This window comes from Berghia stephanieae, chromosome 7 (assembly GCF_034508935.2).
Source record: "Berghia stephanieae isolate SIO BIC M18660-M18661 chromosome 7, UCSD_Bste_1.3, whole genome shotgun sequence".
Classification (NCBI taxonomy): domain Eukaryota; kingdom Metazoa; phylum Mollusca; class Gastropoda; order Nudibranchia; family Aeolidiidae; genus Berghia; species Berghia stephanieae.
The window spans coordinates 8,714,458-8,726,513 of record NC_088366.1 but is presented as its reverse complement, the minus strand read 5'-3'; the positions used below and the strand labels follow the sequence as shown (position 1 = coordinate 8,726,513).

The window sequence follows — 12,056 nt, the reverse complement described above, 5'->3', positions numbered from 1 at the left end:
CCGTGGAAAACGTGGAGTAGACCTATACATTCATCCCTAGGCCTCGGAAAATAAAATCTGCCAAATATCTGCCAAACTGCCAAACCGATTTTTCTCTGCCAGACGACTTCAAATTCTGCCAAAAAAAAAGGACATTTGGCAGAAAATCTGCCAAATTGGCAACCCTGCCTGACAATGACCAGTAAATTGCGTCGAACTACAAGTCTTTGGCCACAAAAGAAAACAAATCTTGAGTTGTATTCAATAGTTCAACCAATGGGATCACTTGTTTCCTTGAACTCTACTAACGAAAACTCACTAGACTGTGCACAAACCTCACAAATGACGTCAAACGAGTAAGTCCTGGTTGGTTCTTGTGTCAGGCTATATGATGACTACGGTCAGACACAGAAGACAAATACCGGATGAAATGGAAGAAAACTGTCCAGGCCTTCTGCGCCCCCTAGCGCTGAGAGATTTAAGGTTAAGGTGTTGTATTCTAAAATAATTCTTGAGCTTGTATATAGCGCAATATCTACTAAACGTGCTCAAATCTCTTTACAAAGGGTCCATGACCAACAGCAACATGCAACGTAAAGAACGGGGCATGACGCCTGTCAGGCGATATTACAATTTTTTTTCCGACAGAGACAACGCTGTTAACGACCTGGTACACACTTTACACCTGAGTACGGTGAGAGAATGTGAGTAAAGAGCCTTTTCCAAGATCTCAACTATGCGCAGAGTGAGGCTCGAACCCATGACCTTCCAATCCCTATGCAAGTGTCATACCACAAGACCACATAGCCGCACATTATCAATGATACTGGTGGATTTGAACTCCTTTCAACCACTCCGGGTACATATAATGACATCTCTCTCTCTCTCTCTCTCTCTCTCTCTCTCTCTCTCTATATATATATATATATATATATATATATATATATATATATATATATATATATATATATATATAGAAAAGTGAGTGGAGCAGGCACTTATGTTGGTAACAACAAGATATGAAGTGAATAGAAAAGTGCCAGAAGACAATAGAGAATAAAAAATTTTTTTCCGCGGCGGTGGTGGGGTTTGAACCTGCGACCTTATTGGTACGACAACTCCGCCTGGCAGGTGAGAGCGTGGCTCTACCGTGTGAGCTATCCACGAACACAAAATATTCGTTTCAAACTCAAAGTCATTACTAGATCCCTCTCTCACCCACTTCTTGAGATCGCCGATTCGTTCGTACACCACCATCGCGAATAATTTTGACCAGCAGTTAAGCTTAATAGCCAATATTCTCAACACAAACATATAACATAGAAACGATTGAGACATTGAGTATGCTCCGGTGTATGGGGTGAATTTTAATTCAGAAAAGTGAGTGGAGCAGGCACTTATGTTGGTAACAACAAGATATGAAGTGAATAGAAAAGTGCCAGAAGACAATAGAGAATAAAAATTTTTGTTGTCGTACCAATAAGGTCGCAGGTTCAAACCCCACCACCGCCGCGGAAAAAAAATTTTTATTCTCTATTGTCTTCTGGCACTTTTCTATTCACTTCATATCTTGTTGTTACCAACATAAGTGCCTGCTCCACTCACTTTTCTGAATTAAAATTCACCCCATACACCGGAGCATACTCAATGTCTCAATCGTTTCTATGTTATATGTTTGTGTTGAGAATATTGGCTATTAAGCTTAACTGCTGGTCAAAATTATTCGCGATGGTGGTGTACGAACGAATCGGCGATCTCAAGAAGTGGGTGAGAGAGGGATCTAGTAATGACTTTGAGTTTGAAACGAATATTTTGTGTTCGTGGATAGCTCACACGGTAGAGCCACGCTCTCACCTGCCAGGCGGAGTTGTCGTACCAATAAGGTCGCAGGTTCAAACCCCACCACCGCCGCGAAAAAAAATTTTTATTCTCTATTGTCTTCTGGCACTTTTCTATTCACTTCATATCTTGTTGTTACCAACATAAGTGCCTGCTCCACTCACTTTTCTGAATTAAAATTCACCCCATACACCGGAGCATACTCAATGTCTCAATCGTTTCTATGTTATATGTTTGTGTTGAGAATATTGGCTATTAAGCTTAACTGCTGGTCAAAATTATTCGCGATGGTGGTGTACGAACGAATCGGCGATCTCAAGAAGTGGGTGAGAGAGGGATCTAGTAATGACTTTGAGTTTGAAACGAATATTTTGTGTTCGTGGATAGCTCACACGGTAGAGCCACGCTCTCACCTGCCAGGCGGAGTTGTCGTACCAATAAGGTCGCAGGTTCAAACCCCACCACCGCCGCGGAAAAAAAATTTTTATTCTCTATTGTCTTCTGGCACTTTTCTATTCACTTCATATCTTGTTGTTACCAACATAAGTGCCTGCTCCACTCACTTTTCTGAATTAAAATTCACCCCATACACCGGAGCATACTCAATGTCTCAATCGTTTCTATGTTATATGTTTGTGTTGAGAATATTGGCTATTAAGCTTAACTGCTGGTCAAAATTATTCGCGATGGTGGTGTACGAACGAATCGGCGATCTCAAGAAGTGGGTGAGAGAGGGATCTAGTAATGACTTTGAGTTTGAAACGAATATTTTGTGTTCGTGGATAGCTCACACGGTAGAGCCACGCTCTCACCTGCCAGGCGGAGTTGTCGTACCAATAAGGTCGCAGGTTCAAACCCCACCACCGCCGCGGGAAAAAAATTTTTTATTCTCTATTGTCTTCTGGCACTTTTCTATTCACTTCATATCTTGTTGTTACCAACATAAGTGCCTGCTCCACTCACTTTTCTGAATTAAAATTCACCCCATACACCGGAGCATACTCAATGTCTCAATCGTTTCTATGTTATATGTTTGTGTTGAGAATATTGGCTATTAAGCTTAACTGCTGGTCAAAATTATTCGCGATGGTGGTGTACGAACGAATCGGCGATCTCAAGAAGTGGGTGAGAGAGGGATCTAGTAATGACTTTGAGTTTGAAACGAATATTTTGTGTTCGTGGATAGCTCACACGGTAGAGCCACGCTCTCACCTGCCAGGCGGAGTTGTCGTACCAATAAGGTCGCAGGTTCAAACCCCACCACCGCCGCGAAAAAAAAATTTTTATTCTCTATTGTCTTCTGGCACTTTTCTATTCACTTCATATCTTGTTGTTACCAACATAAGTGCCTGCTCCACTCACTTTTCTGAATTAAAATTCACCCCATACACCGGAGCATACTCAATGTCTCAATCGTTTCTATGTTATATGTTTGTGTTGAGAATATTGGCTATTAAGCTTAAACTGCTGGTCAAAATTATTCGCGATGGTGGTGTACGAACGAATCGGCGATCTCAAGAAGTGGGTGAGAGAGGGATCTAGTAATTAATGACTTTGAGTTTGAAACGAATATTTTGTGTTCGTGGATAGCTCACACGGTAGAGCCACGCTCTCACCTGCCAGGCGGAGTTGTCGTACCAATAAGGTCGCAGGTTCAAACCCCACCACCGCCGCGAAAAAAATTTTTTATTCTCTATTGTCTTCTGGCACTTTTCTATTCACTTCATATCTTGATATATATATATATAAGCCCACATTTCTTTTAAACACAATTCACAAACACTCTCTAATATTATGGATGATTAGATTAGCACTCAGGTTTGAGTTGAGTGTGGTTACCATAGGTGTAAATTGACATTATGTGCATGTATATTGTACTTATGAAAGTTAGTCTGAAAATTAGTTCTATTTTACGTTGGTATGAAAACAATGACTTCGGGATTATTTGAATTGATTTATGAATAAATTGTGATCTAATCTGTTTCCTTATTTGTTTGTTTGTTTGTTTAAAATGGGTTTATTGTTTGTTATGTCTTTGTTTGTTTGAGAGATTATAGTGAGGCCATCATCGTCAGGTGACCCTTTTAACACACTCAATCCTTCAGATTTTTGCAACTTTTCAAAATTGGGGTGAAAATGTATTAAAAATGAACATGTACATAGATAGTTTTATTCAACTACCATTAACATGTAAAAACTAAAAACATTAACATTGATCCTACACCTATCTATAATTTGTCTCAGAAAAATGTAATGAATAGGCATGGGGTAAAAGTAACCCAGGTAAACCACGGATATAGTCGGTTTTAGGGTTGAGTGAGTTAATGCCTCATGGTAAAGCTTAAAAACAAAATAAATAAATAGATAAAAAAAACAGAGTTACGTACTCCATCCCATAAAACTTGTTTATTTTGGGTGCATTGTATTTAAAAAAACCATTGAATTTTTTTTTTTAAAAAAAAGATGCCTCATGGTAAAGCTTAAAAACAAAATAGATAAATAAATAACAGAGTTAAGTACTCCATCCCATAAAACATGTTTATTTCGGGTGCATTGTATTTTTAAAAAAACCATTGAATTTTTTTAAAAAAAAAGTTACATTATAACAGCAGGATGAGCCAGCACTGATGATATTGACTTGGAATGTATCCATTTGCTTCGGATTTTTAAAAATGCTCAAATACAGTATATTACATTATAAAAAGTCAAAAACAAAAATGAATATAACAGCTTCAAAAAAACAACAAAATACCAAACACGGAACGTTTCGGACTCAAAACCCTTCTTCAGCAAACAACAAAAAACAATAAAGACGTAAATACATTATTAAATTCCAGATCGACGACAGATATATTTTTAGGTCCTCTCCGTAGAAAAAATCTTTAATATTGACTTAGAATGTAACCAAGACTGTTTTGATGGGGACAAAGCCAAAACTGAATAGCATTGAAATTACTCTAACTCGATCCATAACATTACATAGAAGGGTAGATCAAAAATGAATTGCCCTAAGACAGAAAGAGCTCGATTCGCATGAAATATTCAGGAAAGGATTATAAATTTCTCATAGAGAATGAGATTAGCGGAAGAGTAGCGTCCCTTGATTGGACGTCACCTGATAGAGAGAACGTCAAAATGGTTTTGCGCATGCGTCTCTCTCGTCCTCGCTTTCGGTGAAGTGTCTCATGCCGCACAACAAACATGACGTTCTCTCTCTAATAACTTTTCCGCTCGTGACTTCCAATCAAGGGACGCTACTCTTCCGCTAATCTCATTCCCTATAATAGTACAGCAGCAGATGGTTGCAGGTTTGAAATAACACCTCATCTTTCCTAACATTTTGCCTCGTCAGACTTTTTCATGTTTCTATATAATTTAACCTCAAAGGAAAGCGTTTTGAAGAAGAAATCGAAATTTAAAGAGCTTCAGAAGACGGTTTTTAAGTCCAAACCCAACACATTCTGAACTGAAAGATTTTCCAATGTCAATGACAATAAATGGAAAAATGTACCAATCTAGTTCATGATTATGTAGAAAAATAAATGTTTGTGTCCAAACTTAGATTAGAATCGGTACATTATTTCATAATCAGGGCAATTTATATTTGATAAACCCTCGTATTTACAACAATTTGCATAGACATAAAAGTTTATAGATAGAATGAAGTTGACGTCACTCGGGCCTTTGTTATTGTTTTTTGCCATCCGTATTTATGAGTAATTCTCACTAAACCGTATTAACCAGAATATAAACGTTTAAGGTTACACTTAGTTTTGTGTGTTGGTCCATTATACTTCCGGATGGCAATGTTGTGAGTTTCTTAGCCAAGCGCATACTATCTATAAAAGCTTTGATATATCAAATATTAAATGAATAGATATACATTATAAAGGGAACTTTATAAATGGGTGGGCAAATACTCATATTGGCATTGGGTGTACATGGGACTGTGACAGATGATTGTTGAAAATTGGCAGTTACACTAATCAGATAGATAGATAGATAGATAGATAGATAGATAGATAGATAGATAGATAGATAGATAGATAGATACATAGATAGATAGATAGATAGATAGATAGATAGATAGATAGATAGATAGATAGATAGATACATAGATAGATAGATAGATAGATAGATAGATAGATAGATAGATAGATAGATTGATTGATTGATAGAAAGAAGGATGGGTAGATAGACAGAGAGATAGATAGATAGATAGATAGATAGATAGATAGATAGATAGATAGATAGATAGATAGATAGATAGATAGATAGATAGATAGATAGATAGATAGATTGATTGATTGATAGAAAGAAGGGTGGGTAGATAGATAGATATATGGATAAATAGATAGATAGATAGATAGATAGATAGATAGATATATTGATTGATAGATAGATGGATAGATAGATAGATAGATAGATAGATAGATAGATAGATAGATAGATTGATTGATTGATAGAAAGAAGGGTGGGTAGATAGATAGATAGATGGATAAATAGATAGATAGATAGATAGATAGATAGATAGATAGATAGATAGATAGATAGATATATTGATTGATAGATAGATGGGTAGATAGATAGATAGATAGATAGATAGATAGATAGATAGATAGATAGATAGATAGATAGATAGATAGATAGATAGATAGATAGAGAGAGAGAGAGATAGATAGATAGATAGATAGATAGATAGATAGATAGACTACATGAGGGGGTTGTTGTAGATTTCATTCCCATCATTGGGCCTTTGGTTTTCGTGTATTATTCAGTGTATTTTGTAAACGTTTTAAGAGAATCCTTTGTAGCAGTCTTGGGTGCACAGGCACTCTAACCACACGACCTGTACCGGAAATGATTTCTATGTACTTCCGGGCGTCATCAGTCTTGTTGCTGGCAGTCGTTGTCCTTGGCTTTTGCCTTTTGTCAAGTGATTCATTTTTTCTTCGTAAGGACATCAGCTGTTGGTACAGAGGCGACTTAGCTGCTCCAGAAACCGTTTGATGACTTGGGAGTTTATGACTATTATTAGTTCTAACTCTGGAATTTCTAGATAAAACTGGGTTTTTACTGTTATCTTCTGTAACTGGAACTAAGCTGTACAATTGTCTGATGACGGTTTGGGTTATGTTTCTTCTCTGAACCGTTGATGGAGATAGTTGTTTGAACAACGTCATTATTTTTCTATCTACTTGATGTGGTTGGGCTGCACTTATTTGTAAAGTCTGCTTCCTTGGAGGCGTTCGAGGTCTTTGAAGGCGAGACTGCAGCTGTTTGATTCTTTTCTGAAGATCTACTAGTTTTTTAGGATCCATTTCTTGATTTCTAGGCCGCTGGGGTGATGAATTTACTGTATACTGTTGTGTTAGTGGTTTATTTTGTTGTGCGGCTGGTCCTGCCCGAGCATATTGATCAGAATCCATGTGGGGAGGTCTTCGGCGACTCTTCAGGAGATGGAATAAGGAAGCACCGTTCATAGTTTGCCTCTTGATAAGGTTCCTGTTCTCGTTTCCTGGTGACTCCAAAAGGATTTCGTTGAGGTCAGTGATTGAAATGTCTGTTTTAACTTTATCGTCAGTTTCTGTGGTGGGAATTGGAAAGGATTTATTCTTGTTTTGAGTGTTTGAATGTATATTCGTGGCGTTGTTTATACGTTGTGAATTCAGATTTTGGGAGCTGGTTTGGGATTTCGGTGTAATCGATGATTTAAGGGTCTGATCTACAATGTGAATGTCCAGAGGAGTGTTTGAGTTCTGTATACCTGTGTTATGGTCGGTGTTGTGACCATTTTCCCTCAACAGATTCTGACTTACAGTAGGTCGCCAGCTTTTTGGAGCCTCGTTTTGGAAAATGTTTTGAATTGTAAAATGATTCGACCTGCCGTGGCCGATAGAACCCCTGGGGATGCCGAAATGTGCTGGAAGTAGTGATTTGCCTTGGTTGAATTTCAATGGCCCTTTTATTTGTACGCCACTTGGATAAGAAGAAGGGCTGGTGTTGGAATTTTTAATTTCTGTTGTTGTCCTTGAAATTGATACATGATGTGGCCTTGACATTTGAGGTTGTGTTTTTCCATGGTGTCTCATTAAATATGAATTATTATACATGTTATCACTGTGAGTATTTGCATGGAAGCTTGTCTGTGGTGGCAAATCGTTCTGTCTGACGTCAAGCATTCTACGACCGTCTCTTGAGTAGCCACGACCATAATGCCGGCCCTTTTTCAATCTTTCCAAGGCTAGCTGATGTTGTCGCTTTGATATCATACACCGACTGAACAGTAACTGTAAAACATTGGGAATAAAAATGTGTAGTATATTTAAAATCTAAATGTACCATTTAATTCTATTTTCTGACAAAGTACGTAATAATTGTTATTGTTATATCTATTCTTCTAATTCTCTTAAGCAGCTAGCACCACTATGTTTGTGAAAACTCATCGTTTTGATCAAAATCATGAGCTTTTATATAGCGCAATATCCACTAAACGTGCTCAATGCGTTTTAAAATGGTCCCTAGCCAACAACAACACTTAACATGCAGAACGAGACATAACATAATTTCCTTTTCTTGTTCACCCGAAGAGGGCCAAAGGCCGAAAGGTCCTTTTTATAAGAATCATTTTTACTCCCTATATTTTACTATACGTGACAAATAAAGAGCAGGCATTGGTGTAAGTTAAGGGTTTGAAAAAAATTATGTATGTCCGGCAAAGCAGAGAGAAAAACACAAGACAAAAAAAAACATCCTGGAAATCAGCTTGCCTCCACTGGGGAGCCAACCCCAGACCTCTTGATTATATGTTAGATGTGCTGCCATTACAGCCAAAGGTTAACGGTAAATGTAGCGGCTATGTGGTCTTGTGGTATGACACTCGCTTTCGGATCAGAAGGTCCTGGGTTCTAGCCTCGCTCGGCACATAGTTGAGTCCTTGGAAAATGTTCTTTACTCACATTCTCTTACTGTACTTATGTGTAAAATGAGTACCTGGTCGTTAACAACGTTGTGCCTCTGTCCGAAAGAAAATTGTAATATCGCCTAACAAGCGTTATGTCCCATCCTAAATGTTAAGCGTTGCTGTTGGCCAGGGACCCCTTGTAAATCGCTTTAAACATGTTTAGTGGATATTGCACTATATAAAAGCTCAATTTTTTTTTATATAGCTGTAGTTCCGTCCATTTAACCACAGAAACCGGATATGTGATCGTGTGGTATGACAGTCGCCTTCGGATCGGAGGGTCCGATCTGAGCAGCGCAAAGATGAGTCCTTGGAAAAGACTCTTTACTCAAATTCTCTCACGTTCTCAGGTGTAAAACGAGTATATTGTCGTTATTGCCAGGCGTTGTATCCGTTGGAAAGAAACTGTAATATCGCCTAACAGGCGTCGTGTCTCGTCCTACATACAAATTATACGTGTTGCTATTGGCCAGGGACCATTTGTAAAGCACTTTGGGAACGTTAAGTGGATATTGGGAAATAAAAGGTTCAATTTTTTAAAACTTCGAATGTTAGTTGTTTTGTTGTTGATTTTTTTTCTTGTTGTTATTAATTTGTTTTTATTTTGGGTTTTTTACTTTTGTTTTGTTTTTTTTAAAGAGGAATCTGTAGTAAAAAGTTCAATTCTTTAAAACTTCGAATGTTAGTTGTTTTATTTTTGTTTTGTTTTTTTTGTTTTTTGTTTTGTTTTTTGTTTTTTTTTTGTTGGTTTTTGTGGGGTTTTTTTGTTTGTATATTTTGTTGTTTTTTTTTGTTGTTGTCGTTTTGTTTTGCCTTTTTGTTTTGATTTTTTTTAATTTATTGATTTTTTCGGGGGGGGGGGGGGTGTTTGGTTTTGTTGGGGGTTTTTGTTGTTTTTTTTTCAAAAGAGAAAGGACCCTGTAGTTTTTGTTTACCTTCAGTTTTGTTTCGGGTCTCATTCTATAGTGTGGATTATCCGGTAACACAACTCGTATCACGGCATCCTGGTCACGGGTCCCCACGTACATGACCCCGTCTTTGGCCGTGACCTCTGTCACGTGACTGACCCTTCTTCCGGTGTTGTCATGGATACTCCCAATGACGTCACCATTCTCACTCAACTCAACGGCAAGCCCGCGTTTGCTCATCATTCTCTGGAGTTGTTCTTTTGTTTGATGCTGAAAATGGGATGAAAAAAAATGTTCAAATATTTTTTTAATGAAAAATATTCATACTTGGGATTTTATATAGCGCATTTTAATAAGGCCGTCATACTCAATACGTATCGCATTTATTATATATATATATTCCTCTCAAAGCATGTCTTATGAAATTTAATTTTCATTGAATAAAGTAGATATATTTGCAGGTTTGATAACTGAACACAATAGGTTTCAACAGTCATGACGTCACTTCCCTCGTAGTGACGCATATTAACTTAGTAACTGGTTCCAAACTATCTGAATAATGACGGACGCCCTTATGAAATACGTCTCCGACGAGCATAAAAGTGTATCCAGAGGAGGAAAACATTATAAAACTGATTAGGAATCAATTTTTTTAATGAACTTTTATATAGCGCAATATCTACTAAGCGTGCTCAAAGCCCTTTACAAGGGGCCCCCTGGCCAACAGGAACATTTAACTTGTAGGACGGGACATGACGCCTTTTAGGCGATATTACATTTTTTTTTTAACAGAGACAACGCTGTTAACTGCCAGGTACTCATTTTACACCTGAGTACGGTGAGAGAATGTGAGTAAAGAGCCTTCTCCAATGACTCATCTAAGCGCCGAGCGAGGCTCGAACCCAGGACCTTCCGGTCCGAAAGCGAGTGTCTTACCACAAGACCAACATAACCGCACAATTAGAATTAAAGATTTCTTGCATTCTTATGGTTTGGAAACTGAACATACATGGATAAATCTATTCGTTATACCGTCTATTTTGCCAAAGTCGTAAAAGTGCGGCTATGTGGTCTTGTGGTATGACACTTGCTTTCGGATCGGACGGTCCTGGGTTCGAGCCTCGCTCAGCGCATAGTTGAGTCCTTTGAAAAGGCTCTTTACTCACATTCTCTCACCGTACTCAGGTGTAAAATGAGTACCTGGCCGTTGACAGCGTTGTCTCTGTCCGGAAAAAATTGTAATATCGCCTACCAGGCGTCATGTTCCGTCTTACATGTTGCATGTTGCTGATGGCCAGGGACCCCTTGTAAAGCGCTTTGAGCACTTTTAGCGAATATTGCTCTATATAAAAACTCAAATAACGAAATATAAATGTGATTTTTACCTCGGCCAGCATGTCCCTGGACGAAGGGTGTTGTGAATATTCATCCATGGGAGACAAACGCCCAGCAAATCGTGGGTAGGTCAACCCAACCCAGTAGGTCTTTCTGTCTGATTTCCTGATGTTTTCGGGAATGCCGGGAAGGTTATCCTTAAAGACAGATCGTTTAAACTTGTTTTCCATGGACATTTCTAGCCTGTTAATGAGTAAAAACAAATCGATTTGTCACATATTCTATATAATAAAGTTGGACGCAGTTGTTCCCAGTTCCCCTTTGTCTTCCTTTCTCTTGGGTGCTTTAATTGTAATTCTAGAACTTTTTACTATCCCATGTTCTTCCTTTTTACTGGCGCTGATATAACCTAAATGTGTTGCAAGCGCCGTAAAACTCTTAAAAACAAACAAAAACAAACAGCAGTACAACATTGAAATCGTGCTGTTTTGAATAGGCTCAAGTTGTACTTTTGCGCTTTCAAAACAGATTTGAATGCATTTGCTTCTCAAAGTATTCTGTGACTGTTCCCTGTTTTGATTGGACTGTAACTGAACATTTGCAGTGAAGGACCCGTGGGGCCTTTTACAAATAAGTACAGGCCATTGAAGATTGATGATTCTAAAATCACTTAATAGATAGCAACCAAATTTTTAAAGATACGTTCGGTATGTAGAGAGGTGGATTAAGGACCAATAATAATAATAACCAAATTTGTTCGGACAGAGACAACTCTGTTACGGTCAGGTACTCTTTTACACCTGAGTACGATGAGAGAATGTAAGTAAAGAGCCTTTTCAAAGGACTCAACTATGCGCCGAGCTACAAATATCATCTCTAGCATCTTAAGCATCTCGTACCACAAGATTTTACAAAATAACTCTGTACATCACAATAAATTATCAATGTAAATGGTGCTACACGAAGCACAAGAAAATTTAATTCATGATTCCTTACAAAAATGAGCATACTATTTCCTGCCCATCACTGTT

At 38.0% G+C, this 12,056-nt stretch overlaps 1 protein-coding gene across 1 annotated transcript in view; it reads right to left on the bottom strand.

Moving 5' to 3' along the window:
* Positions 1 to 6,329: 6,329 nt before the first annotated feature.
* LOC144976440 (uncharacterized) overlaps positions 6,330 to 12,056 on the bottom strand; it is an 8,363-nt gene continuing 2,636 nt past the window's right edge. Inside the window, exons 3-5 of the mRNA XM_078920731.1 lie at positions 11,076 to 11,268; positions 9,718 to 9,960; positions 6,330 to 8,108 (exon numbers count right to left, since the gene is read on the bottom strand). Of these exons, the coding sequence (XP_078776857.1) occupies positions 6,564 to 8,108; positions 9,718 to 9,960; positions 11,076 to 11,268 (1,981 nt within the window). The 3' untranslated portion in view covers positions 6,330 to 6,563. The remainder of the gene's footprint in view (positions 8,109 to 9,717; positions 9,961 to 11,075; positions 11,269 to 12,056) is intronic.